At 45.5% G+C, this 18,395-nt stretch overlaps 2 protein-coding genes across 3 annotated transcripts in view; both read right to left on the bottom strand.

Moving 5' to 3' along the window:
• Nucleotides 1-1,942: 1,942 nt before the first annotated feature.
• On the bottom strand, nt 1,943-11,132 carry scaf1 (SR-related CTD-associated factor 1). Its single transcript, XM_085156905.1, has 6 exons — nt 10,764-11,132; nt 6,344-9,830; nt 4,963-5,045; nt 4,439-4,753; nt 4,185-4,313; nt 1,943-3,221 (listed from the first exon to the last, which is right to left on the bottom strand). Exons 2-6 carry the CDS (start codon nt 9,732-9,734, stop codon nt 3,063-3,065), a joined length of 4,077 nt encoding a protein of 1,358 aa, XP_085013031.1. The 5' UTR covers nt 9,735-9,830; nt 10,764-11,132; the 3' UTR covers nt 1,943-3,062.
• A 584-nt stretch (nt 11,133-11,716) lies between these two features.
• Nucleotides 11,717-18,395, bottom strand: part of abcc1 (ATP binding cassette subfamily C member 1 (ABCC1 blood group)) — a 45,310-nt gene continuing 38,631 nt past the window's right edge. For both annotated transcript variants that reach the window (XM_085156903.1, XM_085156904.1), the window contains exons 27-31: nt 18,236-18,382; nt 17,996-18,154; nt 16,497-16,663; nt 16,057-16,251; nt 11,717-13,135 (exon numbers count right to left, since the gene is read on the bottom strand). In XM_085156903.1, the coding sequence (XP_085013029.1) occupies nt 13,027-13,135; nt 16,057-16,251; nt 16,497-16,663; nt 17,996-18,154; nt 18,236-18,382 (777 nt within the window). In that variant the 3' untranslated portion in view covers nt 11,717-13,026. The remainder of the gene's footprint in view (nt 13,136-16,056; nt 16,252-16,496; nt 16,664-17,995; nt 18,155-18,235; nt 18,383-18,395) is intronic.

Genomic DNA, 18,395 nt, shown 5'->3' with positions numbered 1-18,395 from the left:
TGTTAATAATCAGCGGTGCAATAGACTCCATACTTGAAATGTGCAATTCACTTGTATTTTTATTTTTATTCCCATTTATTCTATTTATCCCCTTTGTATATTTTATCTATATATGTCTTTGTATTTATATATATATATATATATATATATTTTTATATATATATATATATATATATATATATATATATATATATATATATATATATGTGTGTGTGTATGTATATGTGTATATATATATATAATATTCTGTAACTTGTAACTTCTGTCAGTGCTGTGCTTTTTTGGAAACCAAATTTCCCAGAAGAACCCACCCGAGGGATTAATAAAGTTTTATCTTATCTTATCTTATCTTAATATATGGTGCATTTTGTTTATATGTTGATTTTGCTAATAAAAAAAAGTTTTGAGTCGACATTAATTTATGAAAAGAAAGACACACCCTCTGACTCTTTACAGCCTTTTATAGCGTATGCGCCAAAGCGATTGTTGTTCCAGAAAAAGTCCAAAATAACTGGATTGTTTTGGTTCCTTTGAAGATATAACCAACAAAGAGCCTGAAACGAAGCTACGACGGAATATTAGAGCTACTTTAAAAATCAAGTCAAAATATGCAGATTACAGTTGTTTCAAGGCAAACCGCCAATAATTCATTTGTATTGTACATTAATAAAATAACTTCACTCCCTGCCGGATTGTACAGCCTGATCCGGCAGGGAGGTGTGGGAAGCGGTCGGGCACGCCACTTCCGGCTCTCCTCTCTCCTTTGTCTTACTCTTCTCTGTCACCTTTTCTATCCCTTTGAAGAAGTGAGGCTCCATAAATGCTAAAGAGGTATTATTTGTCAGTTGCAGTGAATAGAAAATAAACTGTAGGAAACTAAGCAGCAGAAAGAAGAAGAAAAATAACATTTTAACATAAACCAGTGACACTCTGGGGCCTGATCAACCCTGGCTGGGCCTCCTTGGATGAGGGTGTCTAGTGATAATGGCCGAAACACCTGATGAATCCAAGGTCCACTACTGACCCAAACTGGTAAAGTGTCTTTGCTGCCTTTCCTCATAACAGCCATCCCTCAAGATTATCTCCATTTAAAGCAATGCATTATCCGGGACTGTAACATCGAGTCCTTTTTACTGAATTATTTTATTAGGGTCACAGAAGAAAAACACATTATTGACCATTTTGAGAATAAAGTTAGTGACTCGTATTTGATCACAGTAACGTAGGAGGGGGCGTAAACACGGTGTGATGTTGAACAGGTGGTGCAGAGAGCTGCGTGGTCAGAAGGAAACCCACGCAAACTTGGAGGAGTGGATTTGTACAAAATGAAATGGCTGCTAGTGGACCGATGGCCACAGCCACGTGCAGTAAACCGGATGTATGGTAGGTAGGTATCATTTCTGCTGTAACCCACAACACTGTGTTTCACTGTTTCAGTAAAACTTCACTACTTTCATGTCTAGTTGTTGCAGTGGAGGTGGAGTCATGTGGTTCCACGCTCCCTGCCCCGTGCGCGCTCCCGTTCTGTTGGGGACACCTAGCCTGGCACGGCACGTGCCTTCCAGATGAGCTGGAGCCGTCAAACAGATGTGTGGTAAACGCTTCCGCCAAACCAGGAAGTAAACACTGGATATTCCGTTTGTGTGGCCACATTTAAACAGTTCGTCTTTCTTGTTGCTCTTGACCAATAAAATATTGAAAAGTTTCCAGCCAACTACTGCCCCCTTGTGGCCAAGCGCCCAGCCTACAGGCAGCTTGACTTCATTAGGTCGGGCGCGTTTAGCTCCCATTTCATGCACGTTACATTTGTAACTTTCAGGGTTTCACATTCTTGTGTCTTTCAAATAAACCAGTAAACTAAATGAAATGGTTGCATTTCTCTTTAGCTTACGCTGGTAAGAAATGTCCAATTACACACATGAAGTTCTAGAAAATGCCACTCTTATTGGTTAAGATGATTTTAGAATTCATTTTATTCCATAACAAAGAAATGTGTTTTGGACAAATATTACACACTAATATTTGACTATTGTTGTAACATCACATCCTGTTAGTGTAGTCGGCCTGTGTCTCTTCTCTGCACATGAATCCAACTTGGAAAATGACGTGTTAGTGGATTGTATGTACATTTATGTAATGAAGGTCACGTGGGACCATCGTGTAGTGTTTACTAAGAACAGCTGGGGCCAAAATAGATTAGCGATCGACACAGCTGGCCAGAGTTCGTAGTTATATACTGTCTGTTATATTATTATAGTTTAGTCTACAGGCTGTGTCCAAGTTCAGGGGCTGCAGCCTTTGAAGGACCCTGCCCAGTCTGAGGGTGGTTAAACTGGACGGTGACGTGAGGCTCCAGCAGCTACAGCTGTGGTAGACGGGTCGAAAGTCCTGAACAGTCTCTCTATGAACAGAAACAACTGACAGAGAGCAGACAAAATAAATAATACAATGTTTACCAGTGTTAAGCAACATTTATAGTGTGTTGGTCATTTTATAAGGAGACTGTATAACTGTCTCAGTAACATGCACAGAATACACAATAAAAGAAGTGAGACAGCAGTGACCAACAGCCTACAAGCTGCCTGTAAAGACACAGGGACACGCAGTACTTCTGTTTAGTATTGTTTGACTCCTTTGGGTGTGCAGCTGGGTATCACATCTCCTCTCAGTCTGGATGTTGATATAAAGGAGAGGAGAAACATTTAATTCAATACTATTAAAAAAGGTCCTGTAATTAGTCCCACCATTGAGACACTTCTAACAAATCCAACCAACAAAAACTAAGAACTAGACCCTTGACAAAGGCAGGATTTATTGCAGGGTTCAATCTGGGACTGTATTAGCTCACACTAGACAGGATCTACTTACTGAACCTTGAGTTCATGATACATTTGGAAAGGAATATTTACAACATGATTACAGCGATGAGGATACATACTTCTACATGAAAGTATAGACAAGGGAAGGAAACAATAAAATTAGGCAATGACAATCAGCGAGCTGCTCACGTATTGAGCAGATTGTGGCAAAGGTGGAACACCCCCCCCCCCAAAAGTCTTGTGTTAGGCAGAGGGATGCAGCGCTCCTGGCTCCCTGTCATCCCTTTCTTCCTCGTCCATTTTGCGCCCGTGTTTACGGAAATATCTGTAGCGCTGAACATACAGCTTCACAAGGTTGCTGACTTTGACTGGGTTGATTTCTCCAGTGCGGCTGTGGCAGATCTAAGATAAAGACACAGTGTGATTGAACAGTAACAACTCAGAACACAAGCACATAGCTTCATTTATGGACGCACAGGTCAGACATTTTGACTACATGTTGGTCCAATCCCATCATAAAAGCTCCAATGAAAGAGCAGGACGATCCACTCAGGTGCACTACACAGCAGCAGGGCACTGCTCGGCAGCTCATAGCTAGCATAGCAAAGAGAAAGCTAACAGCAGAGGGTCAGCAGTTACAAAGTACTCCACACCAACAGCGTTCCTTTGTGTGTCTGCAGAGTGTGACTGTGTTCATGTGAGGCTGCATGAATGAAATGCACAGATGGTGATTCTTTGTTCTTACGTTGTCTGGAAGAGCTTCCAGCATGCTCTTACTGCTCGTGATTAAAAAACCTGTCAGCAACCTTATTTCACCTCCCCATGTGTGCGGATCTGCGCAGGTGTGCGCAGGTGTGCGAGGATGTGCGCAGGTGTGCGAGGATGTGCGCAGGTGTGCGAGGATGTGTGCAGGTGCGCGCAGGTGTGTGCAGGTGTGCGAGGATGTGCGCAGGTGTGTGCAGGTGTGCGAGGATGTGCGCAGGTGTGCGAGGCTGTGTGCTTATAGGAAAATCAGAATAGACTCGTGCCAGTGTAAATGAATACAAGCTGATCTGAGACTAATGCAAATAAACTATGCTAATAATGTCAATATTCTTATATTAGTCTTAATTAGTCTTAATTCATTTTATTTCACTGATAAATACCAATTCACTAAATGTATATTATTACATTTATTTGTTAATGCGTTACACAAAGGCGTGGTACCATCTCAGTGGAAACATCCATAGTTTTACTGTAGAAACACTGCATGTTGTAGCCACACTGTCAACTTTACGCTGCTGTAGCGACAAAGTGCAAAGTCAACATGAGCCATGTGATTATAAAACAGCGCTACGTGTGGTTGGATTTGTGTGTGAAGCTCACCTTATGCACTGCTTTCCTGAGGATGTCTTTGTATTCTTCCTTGTTGATGTCTTTGCGTTGATAGTAAGGCTTGATCGCCAGCTTGACCTCCTCTACTGCCCGCTCCTGTGTATGCAGCTTCTTCAGGTACTGTGCAATTCAGGTGAGAGTCATGTTAAATAAAGGAACCCACAAAAAGGCCACAGCTAAACCCCGGGGGTGAAGCAGGACCCCTGCTAAGCCCCGTCCCACCAATACAGGAAGTTCAAGCTTACCTTATCCGGGTCTTTGCTCTCATTGTCCCATCCAGTGTCACTGGAACTCCCAGACACACCTGTCATCCCCACAGGTACGATGGAGGGTGGAGTCTGAGCGCATCCACCAGCTATTGACGGGTGCAGGTGTGAAGGTGGAGTTTTAGTGCAGCTAACCAATGGGAGGGAGCCGTGCAGAATGAACTGGGCTGGGCTCAGTCCAGGAGGTGGGGGGAGAGAGGGAGGGGGAGGAATTTGTAAGGATGAAGAGGAAGAGGACGCCGAGGGAGTGAGAACATGCTGCTGGGACTGGTTCTGATTGGCCTGTGAGAGCATCTGCACGTGAGAAAGGAGACAAACGAGTTGACGGTCATTCAAACAAGAACAGCATCATCGTTTCAAAAAGGCTGCACACAGGAACACAGCAAGGTCCCACAGAGGAACCAGCAAGGTCCCACTCTAGCACAGTGTGTGTGGCCTCCTCCTGAGAACATGCACTAAAATGTTCCTCCCCCCTGCAGATGAATGAAACTCCACTGAGTCACCTGGCTGGTTGCTTGAATGAACTCTTGTGCTTTGGCTCTGCTGGCAATATTGGCCTCTTCCATTTTGAAGAGCAGAGCAGTCACTGTGAGAAACAACAGACTGTTTAGGGAAGCAGACAAACATACACATGTTTTATAACAGGACAGCATGATCTTTAAAACTATAGATTCATATGCTTGTCTAAAAGCTTAAAATAGTGCTGCACAGCCTGTGTCAGTCTACACTTTACCAGAAACCTGGGAAATACTCCGACAGTGACCAGCAACATGTGGAAAATCTGAACTTGTCTTAAGTTGCTATACATCAATACAACCATTATAGCCCAGATTTTAATAATATGTCTGCATTAAGTGCATAGTAATTACATAAATTGCAAAAAAGTGCAATAAACTACAAAAAATTTGAAAATTGTTTTTGTTTTTTTAACATATATTTCTAGTTAGAGAAATTTAAGAGGCTTATCCCTCAAAACTGTAAATACAAAAAAGTTGCACAAAATAGTTTCCCACCACAGGAAATTTATTTTGAGTGCCTTCATAGTTTTATTTTTGAAATACACCAATTTTTATATACTGAAGGAAAAACAAAAATAAATATTATTGTGCAAATTTGCAAAAAAGCAGCATCTGCATCAAAATAAACTATTTCCAGCAGTGCAATATGAGTCCTAAGCATCCCAGAAACGACACAGAAAGTCATAAAGTCAAACATAACTTTTAAAAACACCAGTATAAGCTCATGAGGCCCTGATGGTAAAAAAAACTACATTTCCGCAAAAATGACGTCACTTCCGGTTTCGGGCAGGTCATGGTGGACATGCGATAGTTCGCGTTGACGTCTATTCCAATGTAGGAAGTGTTATGAACAGCTGATCGGATCGGCAAAGCGTGTTTCTGGAATATTATGTTTTTGTTGCTGCAAGTGCTTTTTATGCAGTTTTTGCAAAGCTATATGTGGAAGGAAACTGTGACCGAGGACAAGCTGATGGCATAAGATGTAAGTACAACTCCTCCGGTTTCATATGCAAAACAAATTATTGCGCTAGCTCACGTGGTTGCAGAGCTACCGGGATTTAAAAATAGTTACACAAAACGGAGCGTGCTGCTCTGACCGGCTTTAAAGGGTTAAGTGCAAAGGTTGAGTAAATGCTGGCGCAGTAACTCTTCCTTCATTTCCTCCACAACACTAAGAACTACTTCAGTAATCTCATACACTTAGGTCGATGTGAAGAAATGCTAGTAACAGCAAAACCCTGTCAGTGATGACCTGGTTCAAAGAGGAGAGACCATGTGACCAAGCTGCCCAGCTGTGCACACTACTAACAGTTTCGTTTCTGCGTTTGAATAATGTGTCTTCTCTGCATAGGGAGAGTCAACTTACATGCTAGGACACCTCCGGTTGTGCAGTCCACCCCAGTCTGGAGACTCCAGGGAAGAGTGGGTGCAGGAGCTGGAGGGGGAGGAGGAGGCGGCTTACCAGCAGATGAAGAGGACACAGATGAGGATGGGTCAGAAGAAGACAGAGGTAGAGCCAGGGAAGGGAGACCACAGACGGTTGAGGACAAGGAAGAAGGCGAGCCCAGAGACTTTGACAGATCGTCCTGACTTGGCAGCTTGGCCGTGGGTGGGGCGCTGCTGAGACCAGCTCCTTGTGAGGTGGCCAGGCTGGAAGGACTGGACGCTGGTTGTGTAGGACTCGGCTGCTTTGGACAGTCCTCAGTTAAGAAAGAAGGATCTGGAGTCTTACAGCTGCTGTCTACAGTTTGAGAGTCTGGTGAAGACTCCCTGGTGTCCCGCAACGACGGTGCAACAGGTGGCGGCGGGGTCTGAGGAGGCGACGAGGATGGTGGGAGCACACTAGTGGAGGAGGATGTGGACGAGGAGGAGGAGCAGGGTGCGGGGCCGGCTTGGCCAATATGTGGACTGACCGACTTGCTCCCATCTCCAACGCCTGACTGATCTAAGGAGACACCCCCACCCCAGGCTTCGGACATGACTTTAGTTTGGCTGCTGCCTCCGGCGGCCAGCCCCGCTGCTTCGGCCTTTTCTCTCGTCTTCTTGGCCAGGCGGCGGCGCCGCTTGGTTACCAGAGAGGATGAAGGGGAGGAAGCTGAGGAGGAAGTGGATGTAATGGAGCTGGGTTTTGCTTTCTTGGATTTCAATCCTGCAGGACCGGTCAGCGATGACGGCGGTGCGGATAGACCGCTGCGTTTTCCCATACTGACCAGGTCTTTGCTCCGCCCACCCAGTGACAGCGGTTCTGAACAAGGTTTCAGAAACGGTGACCTGCTTTCATTGTCCCTGCAGAACACAACTGCAATCGAGCCACCCACCACAGACCCCCCAGCACTCCCTGCTGCACCACCTGGGCCGAGAAGGTCCATGTTCAGTTTTCCAGAGCCAACCGAAGACCCCGTGGTGCTGCTTACGCCTTCGCGCACCAGAACCGACACTTTCGACTGAAGCTTTCCTTTCTGACTAGCACCGCCTTCTTTCTTGGACTTCCCAGAGCGACTCGTGTCTTTTCTGCTCTCTTTGTCCCGGTCTTTGTCTTTTTTGATCTTCCTGGTTCGCTTTGCTGACGGGAAGCCAGGGGAAACAGAGGCAGATCCGGAAGAGACCATCAGTGAAGAGAGGCATTTGCTTTTGGTTGTGCTGGCAGAAGCCGAAGCTTCAGAGCGGGCGATTTTCTTTAATGTGCGAGATTTCTTTTTGGGTTCATGTCCAGTCTTGGGCGTAGCTGTAGCTTTAGGGCTGGGGACGGGAGCCTCTGGAGGCAGAGCAGCAGGGGGCGTGTCCTCCAAAGACGGGTAGTCTGAGTCCAAAGCTTCGCCATCCAAAGACAACACGTCAATCTCCAGTTTGTCTGAGTAGCGGTCTGACTCATAGCTGTGGTACCTGGGCGGCGAGAGCGACTGCGAGCGGCTCTGACAGCTGCCTTGTTTCCCCGCCTCTCCAGCTGAATGCCACTTTCTCTTCTTCTTACAGGGCTTGTCCGAGTCCTTCGTGGCCCTCCCAGGAGAGGATGGGGCAAGTCTCGGCGACCCGGGAACGGTGGTGGTCGTTGTGGTGGTTGTGACCGTAATGGTCCGCTTAATAGCGAAGAGGTCAGACCCACTGAGGTCTTGGATGGACGGCGGTATGACGGGACGACCGTCTCGTCTCCTGTCACGTTCCCTGTCTCTATTGCCTTCTCTCTTTTCTCTGCTTCGTTTGGACCGCTCTGAAACGCCTCGCTCTCGGCTCCTTGAATGTTTTCCCTTCCTTTCCTTCTCCCTCTTTCTGGAGCTAAAATCTTCCTCCCGTCCATCTCGTCTGTGGCTACTGATACGATCGTGTTCCCTCCCTCTGTCTGTGTCTCTGTCCCGATCTCCAGCCCGGCTCCGGGGTTTATCCCGTTCCCTCTCTTTGTGCCTTTCTTCAGACAGGCTGGAAAACGACCATCTGGCGTGGCCGTCTCTTCTTGAAGAATTGCAGGACCGTGAAGTCTCTGGGCTGCTGTGCCATCTTTTCTTCCTCTTGCGACTGCTGCTCCTGCTGCTCCTTCTTCCTTTATCCTCTTTGCCCATCTTTTGCGCCTTTTTCTTGCTCAGCTCCTGACCCCACTCTTTGCCTTTCCTTCTCTTCTTTCTTCTAACCTCCTTTTCTCCGTCTTTCCTATCTTTGCTTTTTTGCTGGCCCTTGGAGCTTTTGGAGGGCTTGCAGCACTTGCCACCCTGATCTTCAGGAGGCGTTAAAGGGGACGAGGATGTAGAGGTTGGAGGATGAGAAGGAGGCGGTGGTGGTGGCGGTGGCGGCGGCTGGGGAGAGCAGGGTGAAGAAGCAGGAAAGGAGAGATATCGTTCCTTCCTTCTGCTGACCAGCTTCCTCCTCAGATCCTCGACTCCCACCACAGGCTCATCCTTGAGCTCGCTGTCTACTTCCCAGCTGCCCTCTGTGCACACGGACACAAAGCCATCCCCATCGAGCACTCGGAAGATTCGCTCTGGCTTTGACCCAAAGAAGGAGATGCTGGGAGAACTCAGGGGGAGGGGTTCCTCTACAGGTCGCTTACTGCTCCCATCTCTTTCAATGGCTCCAACGATCTCGCCCTCCTCTATCTCAGAGTGATCTGAATCAGCTTTCATGGTGCTGCAGTCCACCCTCCTCCTCAGAGGGAGCTGAGTGCTCAGACAGGCGCTTGGGAGGTCAGTGAAGGCGTCCGTGGAATCTGGAGGTTCCTCCACCTTCTCCTTTTCTTCTCTTATAGTGTTTCTCTTCAGCACCCTTGCTTTGCCGCTCTCATCATCAACATCTGACGCTGGGGAGCCCGTGGGGTCAAAAGGATCATATTTCTCCCCTTCCCCCACCTCCTTCATCTCAGTTCCTTCTTTTGCTCCATTATTTGGATTGAAAGGATTGTACATCACCCTTTTCCTCTCCGGTTTTTCACAGTCAGCACTTTGTTGCATTAAAGTGTGAGGCAAACAGTCTGAGGAAGTGGTACTGCATGCAGGTTTGGAGAGAGACTGCGTAGCTGTAGAGGCAGAGCTGGAGGAAACCCTGGCTCTCTCTGTTCCATTGAATTGGCTTTTTACATGGCTGGGATAAACGGATGTGTTGGCACATATAGAGGAGGATGTAGACAATGGAGAAGATGGACCGGTTGAAGGAGATGATGCAGAAAATGAAGGTGAGTAGGAAGGAGGGCTCTTTGAGGTCTCTTCAACTCCACCTGGGGAAGAGAAGGCCCTGGGCCTCCTTCTGAAGCCTGATGCCAAAGTCAAGTCCATGAGCCAGAAATACTAGTGGGTCAGAAAGTGAGGGAAGTAATGCTGAGACACCTAGGGCGTGGCAGGTCACACCGGAAAACAGGGCTCAGGAACAACCTTGCAGAAAGAAGAGAACATGTGTCACCAAACGTTACAATATAATCCAAGTGGAAAGGCTGGAGAGCCCATGATCCTGACACGTGAATATCATGGAGCTTAGACTGTCTCTACAACTGTGTTGTCAAAGTGAGGGCATGTCTTCAGTACAGAGAGACTAAGAAAAGACTGAACAAATTTGAATGATATTATTGTTGTTGTTACAAAGAGCTAAACATGCATCTGCCTGTTAACGTGCATCTGCAGGGACTGTAATCAGTTTGGAGTCCCGTCATATGAAACAGAAGACCCGAGCCAGTCTGAGGGGTCCACGGAGCCCCACTGCGCTCTCACCGGGGTGAGCTGAGAGGAGTGGACCCCACACCGGACCAACAGACACATTTCAGTCCACGCTCATTGAACTCAATCATTAAAAACTGCGCAGCACATGACTGTGTCTCTGTTGTTTACACGGTGGATTAAACGTCCTTCTTCTCTGTCGGGATGCTTACGTGGCTTCTGAGTTGTAAAAGAAAAGAACAATATGTTTAGCTTCCATATTAGCGACTTGTTTCTCAGTGCTTGTCACAGATAGCATTATCATTAGCTTTCCGTGGCCGGACAGCGCGTTGGTTGCTTTACAAAACATCTCTCCGCCTCGCGTTTTGACCATTAACTCCATTATGTGTAATGCGGATTTGTCAACGGTCGCACACTCGATTGATTATCAGACGCTAAAAATGTCTGGCGGCAGATTTTCAGTTACCCATGTAGCTAATTAGCTTAGCGCAGCTAGCAAGAAGAGCAGTATGTTGACGGGTTCCCTTCACCCCGCTAACCTTCTGTCTCAGGCCAGAGCTGCCGCTGCACATCTACCGGCTGTTACTTTGTCAGACATTCAATCAAACCACGAAATTAGACATATGCGGCTTTTTGCGGTGTTTAAATACGTACCAGGATTTAAAACGGGTCTGTTCCACCAGTCACCGCCATCTTCCCTCCGTGAAACCGGACGACAAAGAATGATGGGAAACGGAGTGAATATCAGGTGCTGCACAAGAGCCGCATACATCATTTAACACACGTCATTAAAGCTGCCTTTGATGTGCCGTGATCGCGACACTGTTACACATTTTAACAGAACTACAAACTGGCTTTTTAAAAAGAGTCTCTTTTTGTAACAACTAATTAATTTCTGCTGTGACTGATTTACAGACAGCTGTCTGAAGTCTGCTGCCTAAACCCGAACTTATAGTTCAAAGTAACATGAACACGTTTACTGTCATAGCTCACTTTTACTTACTGCTCCCCAGGTAAAAAACACCTGTTACTAAAGAAAGGAGACAGTAGCTGTTCGGTTTGAACATCACCCATCCATCCAGTGTCTGTCTATCCCAGCTGCCATAGTGTAAGAGCCCGGACAGGTCATCCACCTGCTGTGGGGCTAACACTCATATTTACACTTGTGATGATAACCATGCATGTTTTTGGACTGCAATAGCACATTAGCGTGAACAGAAAGAACCCACACAGACATAACAACATGCTATCCAGTATGGCCACAGCAGTGCTGTGAGGATTTTCCCCCTCATATCTTTAGAATATAATTTCACTCCCCTTCTGTTTTTCTTTTCCTTCCTCTCTCTTTCTCCCTTTCCTATCCCTCACTCATGTCTGTCCCGTCTGTAACAACTGAAAATAAAATAAAATAAATAATAAAAACAAAGGTCGATCAAATGGACCAATACGGCAATGCCATGATGATCCATTTGTCAGAATAAATCCATTGGGTATCCTTGTTGGTCTTCAGACAACAATTCTGACGGCTAAAGAACCAAATGGGACAGGCAAAAATAAAATAAAATAAAAAATATATATAATTTCACATGAAAAAACTTTAAAAAAAAAAAATACTAACCTTGCTGCCTTTTCTCAGGATTTTTTCTCCTTTTGGCTCCTCAGTAAAACACGCATTGCTGTGACATGACAAACATGTTCATATTAAACGCACAGGTCAGTTGTTGGGTTGGCGCAGGAACAAATGAGAGAAGTGTTGGGTTACCCACATCTCTTTTAATTTGTCAGCAGTGTGTATGCAGACCAGTGGTAAAACACCACCCGTGTGCATAACTGAAACAGAACAGAGCCCAGTGTTTCTGTGCAGAGTGTCTGACGTGGACCAGCACGCTGCTAACACCTGTGCAAAGCTAAGCTCTGTAGAGTAAACTACAGAAACGGACTTCACACATCAAACAACCACACAAAGCCATTTAACACAAGCAACATGAAAACTGCTGTCACAGATACACTATTTAACACATTTGTTGCCATTGTCTAATTTTATTTGTGTAAGGCAGGTATATACATTTCCAAAGATACACAACATGTAGATTCAAACAGTTTGTCCACATCCCATAGTTGACCTGTTTCTGATGACTCCATCAGGCGACGTACCGCTGAAAACAGAGTGCAAGCAAAGTGCAGGACAGATTTGGCGGCATACCAAAGACAGAGCAACAGTCTTTGTTTTAATAATCAAAATAAAATAAGCTCTAAAACATTTCTTACATGAATGAAGCCTCCAATACGATGTAAAGCTGTAACTGAAAGACAATAAATAGTCAGTGCTGAATGAAGTAACAGTCCAGTGACAACAACAGCTGTGCGTCTGTATTTTCTTTGTGTAATTCTGACCAATCAGCTTGGTCGCACCATGTCCCACATCCTTCCCTGATACAAGGTTAAACTGGAAATCTCTCCAACGGGAACATTCCTGATTCCTTACATTTAAACTCATTTAGTGTGCATGCACGCACCGGGTACAATCAAGCTGCGCCTCAGCTCAGGATTACTGCTTGTATGAATGACGCGTGTTTACTACTGTAATAATGATGATGACAGCATCTTGTTGAGGAGTTTAACAGTGTGGATAAAAGAAGCAGACCCACAGATCGGGCTTCTTCATCCCACCATAAAAATGTGGGGGCTTTAATATTCACGTGGTAATCTTGATATGTGGTATGAACTTTGTCAGGGCAACACAAACACCCCTCACTGCTGCTGGTGATATTCTCTAAGTAGGCCCAGCCTCCTTGTGCAATGAAAACTGCTGCTGGTTTCAAAGCAAAGAAGAAGGTCGTTGGCACGTAGGACTGTCCCCCTCTCATTGGAAACATCAGCTCTCTGCAGCAGGAGGACATAACGACACTCCCCGGCTTCAGACGAGTCCAGAGTCCTTGGCCATCTTGTGAAAGACACCTCTCTGACTGATGAGGTTGGAGGGCGAGTCAAATTCTGCCATCTTTCCATTCTCCAACACCAAAACCCTGGAAGCACAGAGAACACTCAGGAAACTGTTCGCAGGCAGAAATACTACAGCTGATGTTAGCCGTGAAGTGCAACACCACATTAGTTTATGCCTGAAGCCATCATTCTTCACAGAATAACCACAGACTAATATGTTGTATCTCCAAGTGTTTGATGTGATGCCGTGTTGTTACTTTCCAAATGCTCCTCACTATAATGACTCATTGGGAAGTGGTTACTTTGTCGCACACGTCTAGTAAGGCGGCACTGTGCAGTCTTAGGATGACATGAAAGGACAGCGCCAAGTATGAAGCGAGGAGCAGTGACAAGAGTAGCTGAAGATGACGACCAGCGTGGTGTGGGTGGGGTTTATGGAGAACCCCGAGTCAGGAAGAGGATCTTGTCTGCACCACAGTTAAAGAATATTTACTTTTTCCTCTTCATACTCAACAATAGACTATTTTTCTTTATGTGGCTTCCTGCTGGACATTTGAACGAACCAACGAGACGTCCGCTGAACACTGATACTCTCTGGTACACAGAGCGGCGAAGTGTCAGTGAGGCGGCTGTAGCACAGTGCTAAGATCACAATGAAACAGAGGAAGGAGAAATGAAAAGCCTCAAACAGAATGAAAGAACCTGGAGAACAAAGCACAGAGCTAAAACCATCTCATCTTAGAGGTAAAGACCCAAATGGAGTGGACATACATGGATGAGGTCCAGAGGAATGGTTTCCTAAACAACATGATGATGAAACAGGAAATAAATCTGCTGAACTTCATCTTACAAAACGAACAAAGAGACATAAAATCAGAAGGTTTTTCAGAAGAAATGAAACGTAAACGCAGCTCGTTCCCCTCATCAAGTGTTTAATACAGTTTTAGCCAGAAGACGTCAAACTGCTTTCATCAGACCGAGAAACAACAGCAGCAGCAGGGCCTGGGTCAGCTCTGTGTGACGTGGGAGTGGATTTTACACTTCAGCACAGTTTAATCAGAACGATCAAAGCTCTATGCTACAAACCAACACCTGGAAGAAGATTGTGATTATTACTCTTTGCTATTTACATAAAGCTGTTGAGTCAGCAGATAAGGACCAGAAAATAAATAAAACAGCTCTCAAATACGGCAGTCTGGACAGATGTTAAAGATGAATAACATTTAATTATGTCCCCAAACAACATGAGTTGAATCACCTTAGAGGCAGCTGGGCTCTCAATCGATGACTTACACACTTAAACTACGATCCGCTCATTGCCAAAACACAATCAGACAAGATGGAAGACGCTCCCCTTCCTGGGTACGGCTCAAATAGGAAAATTAACTTTCTGCAAGGATTCTTGTATTTATTTCAAACGATACCAACAGAGCCTCCAGCGTGACAGACTTCCTGTTTACACACAGGGTTAAAGACCTAGACCGTGCTACCAGCTAAAGCCAAAGGAGGTCTTTTCCTGCCAAATATCAGAGACTACTTTAACAAAACCTTAATGGACATATGTGACGCAGTCTGCACAGCTCAGCAGGTGCAATGACAAACATGAGGACGGACTCCATTACAGGCGACACACACCTGAGTGAATCCAACCCCCGCACATGAACATCTGTTAGTCAGAGAGAACCAAACCAAGGAAGCCTATAGGCTGATACAGAGGGTCACATGACCCTGAATTCATTCCACATAAAACCAAGAATGGGTTTGTGTCAACAGAAATGACACAGCAAAGATATTTGACTTTAAACACAGGGCAGTCACTTCAGCTTCAAGCGCAGGATTGAGCCTCGTTTTTAAATCCTTCGAGCCAATAGAATCACAGTGACATCACTGCATTTACGTCAATCCCACCAATCACAAACTGCAGGGCGAGACACATGATGCAGGAGGAATGAGCCTCGCTGCCGTCCAATCAAATCTCTGTAGCCGGGCATAAATTGGCTATTTTTTGATGGGAGCCAGCTCTAATGCATTGTGGGAGATGGAGTTTTCCAGTGGATCACAGTGGATGTAAGTTTACAAAGAAAGGCAGAAACGTGGTTTGAATCCATCACTGAGACCGGCTCTCTGCTTTGTTTCTGTCTGACACCATTGCATCATGGGATGTTTCTGCAGGTGTTAGCATATTTCAATGCTTTTGTTTGTTGCATGGAACTAGGGTGATTCACAGCAGGTTATTAACCCTTTAAAACCGGTCGGAGCAGCACGCTCCGTTTTGCGTAACTATTTTTAAATCCCGGTAGCTCTGCAACCACGTGAGCTAGCGCAATAATTTTTTTGCATATGAAACCGGAGGAGTTGTACTTACATCTTATGCCATCAGCTTGTCCTCGGTCACAGTTTCCTTCCACATATAGTTTTGCAAAAACTGCATAAAAAGCACTTGCAGCAACAAAAACATAATATTCCAGAAACACGCTTTGCCGATCCGATCAGCTGTTCATAACACTTCCTACATTGGAATAGACGTCAGCGCGAACGATCGCATGTCCGCCATGACCTGCCCGAAACCGGAAGTGACGTCATTTTCTCGGAAATGTAGTTTTTTACCATCAGGGCCTCATGAGCCTATACTGGTGTTTTTAAAAGTTATGTTTGACTTCATGACTTTCTGTGTGGTTTCTGGGATGCTTAGGACTCATATTGCACTGCTGGAAATAGTTTATTTTGATGCATATGCTGCTTTTTTGCAAATTTGCACTATAATATTTATTTTAGTTTTTCCTGCAGTATATAAAAATTGATGTATTTCAAAAATAAAACTATGAAGACACTCAAAATAAATTTCCTGTGGTGGGAAACTATTTTGTGCAACTTTTTTGTATTTACAGTTTTGAGGGATAAGCCTCTTAAATTTCTCTAACTAGAAATATATGTTTAAAAACAAAAACGATTTTCAATTTTTTTGTAGTTTATTGCACTTTTTTGTGTCTTTAGTGTACAGTACCTGGTGTAGTCCATGATGGTGTTGAGGCGATGAGCTATGGTGAGGACAGTGCAGTCCTCAAACTGAGAGCGGAGGGTGGACTGGATCAGGTTATCCGTCTCCATGTCTACAGCTGCCGTGGCCTCATCGAGAACAAGGATCCTGGTCTTCCTCAGCAAAGCTCTGGCTAGGCACAGCAGCTGCCGCTGACCCACACTGAAGGAGAAGCAGACCGTTTCAAAGGCAGAAAGCGCTGCTCCAGCTCTTTATAAAAACGACTGATATATGCACTGTTGCCCCATAACTAGTGTACAACTGCAAGAAACGCAGGTGTTCTTAATCGCGCTTGACGAGTGTGCACACTAACGTGTTTTTCAAAGCTGTGAACCTGGGATACTTTGTATCTCATTTCTAATTCAGTTTCTAATTTGTGGTTGCTTGGACGTATAAAGCAGTCATACCTCAGGTTCTCTCCTCCTTCACTGCAGTCGTGGTTAAGCTTGTTGGGCAGGCTGGACACAAAGGTCTTAAGATGGGAGAATTCCAAAGCCCGCCATACTTCCTCGTCAGTGTAGGAGTCAAAAGGATCCAAGTTCATCCTCAAGGAGCCTGAAAACAGCACCGGGTCCTGTGGAAGAGAACAGTGTCTTATGCTGGGATCTTTTCCCCATTTTGAGACGTTTTTCAGTCGTGTGACCGTTCATCGCCTTCATCGTGCATCGTGTAGTATACGTGGGGTAACGAGAAGCGATTAACACCTCACGACCAGCTCCCGATCATCAATCGTTTGGTCGTAAGACAATCAAACCTGTTTGAAATCCTGTCGCCCTTCGTGAGGGCGTCACCGCAGCCTCTCACACTGCGCACGCGCAAACACAGAAGTGAAGGTGAAAAGGCAGCACGGCAGCGTGTGACACAAGCGATGGAGGCACAACTTTGAAGAGGCTCAGATGAGCCGTTACGTATTTAAAATACAAAATATGAGTAACTGTATTCCGTTACAGTTACCGTTTAAAAAGGTGGTATTTAGAATACAGTTACTTTGTTGAAATAAATGGATTACACGGCGGTACTTCCCTGTTTCATATTGTGGCGGGTCAGGACTGTTTGGGTTTTGTTTGACAGCTACGTTCTGTTGGTCCAGGCAGCAGCGTTACGGTTGCCATGGTTACAGGGTGACGCTCTCTCTGCGTGTTTCCTGGGTGAGAGAGCGCCTGTTGTTGTTATGCTAAGCTAATAGGCAGAATGCTACAGGTATAGCTCTAAAGAATGTAGCATCATAGGCAGTGTAGTCCGTGCTGCAGGGAGAATGGACTGCCATACACGTTATGTGTCTGTGAGCGAGGGAGGGAGAAAAAGGAAAAGTACGAGCTGTCATTGAGCAGAAACGGGAGCTGGAAGCATGTAAATATAATAATAACCACTGCAGCCAAGAAGAGAGCCTGACGAGCCCAGCTGTAAGTAAGCTATTAAGACTCGACTGTACACCGTGTTCGTGTTTTCCTCTGAAACAATAAGTTCTGTTGGAGCAGCCTTTCAACGCCTCTCTCTGTCTCTGCTAGCAAAGTTGACCCAGACAACAAAGTAAAGCTAGTTTTTGGCTATGAGCCGACACAGAACCCACCGTATTAGCCAGAGGTCCCTTTACTACGGTTCGGAGCCGTGGACCTTCAGTAACAGTAATAAATCACAGCAATAGTACATTCATGTAGTTGTAAACAGCATGATAATATATTAAGTAATCCAAAGTATTCAGAATACGTTACTCTCATTGAGTAACGTAACAGAATACGTTACAGAATACATTTTGGGGCATGTAATCTGTAATCTGTAGTGGAATACATTTTAAAAGTAACCTTCCCAACACTGGCTGTACAACTCTCCTGTAGCTCCCCTGGCTGCTGTAATGCACAGGCTGCAGACTAATCAGTGTAACCGTTTTGATCCTCTCAGGACGCACCTGTGGTATGATGGTGATTCTGGAACGAAGCTCATGGAGGCCAAGCTTGGCGATGTCCACTCCATCAATGAAGATTTGGCCCTCGGCTGCCTCGATGATGCGGAAGAGCCCCAGCGTTAGGGAAGACTTCCCTGCACCCGTGCGTCCCACGATCCCCACCTGATGGAACAAACAGCTCAGAACAGCCACAAACACACTGTCACTGGGCTGATGCCTTCACTGCAGTCATGTGAATCCCACCTTCTCTCCTCCGTTAATGGAGATGGTAATGTTGCGGATGGCCAGATCCAAATCTTGGCGGTAGCGCAGGCCAAAGTTTCTCATCTCTATGCAGCCATTAGTAGGCCAGCCTGGGGAAAGGGTGGAGGGCTCGTGTTTCCACTCTGCCTGCGGGTCCAAA

Source organism: Neolamprologus multifasciatus, chromosome 4, assembly GCF_963576455.1.
Source record: "Neolamprologus multifasciatus chromosome 4, fNeoMul1.2, whole genome shotgun sequence".
NCBI classification, from domain to species: domain Eukaryota; kingdom Metazoa; phylum Chordata; class Actinopteri; order Cichliformes; family Cichlidae; genus Neolamprologus; species Neolamprologus multifasciatus.
Note: the sequence above shows the minus strand (reverse complement) of the source record. Positions and strands in the feature narration are given on the sequence as shown.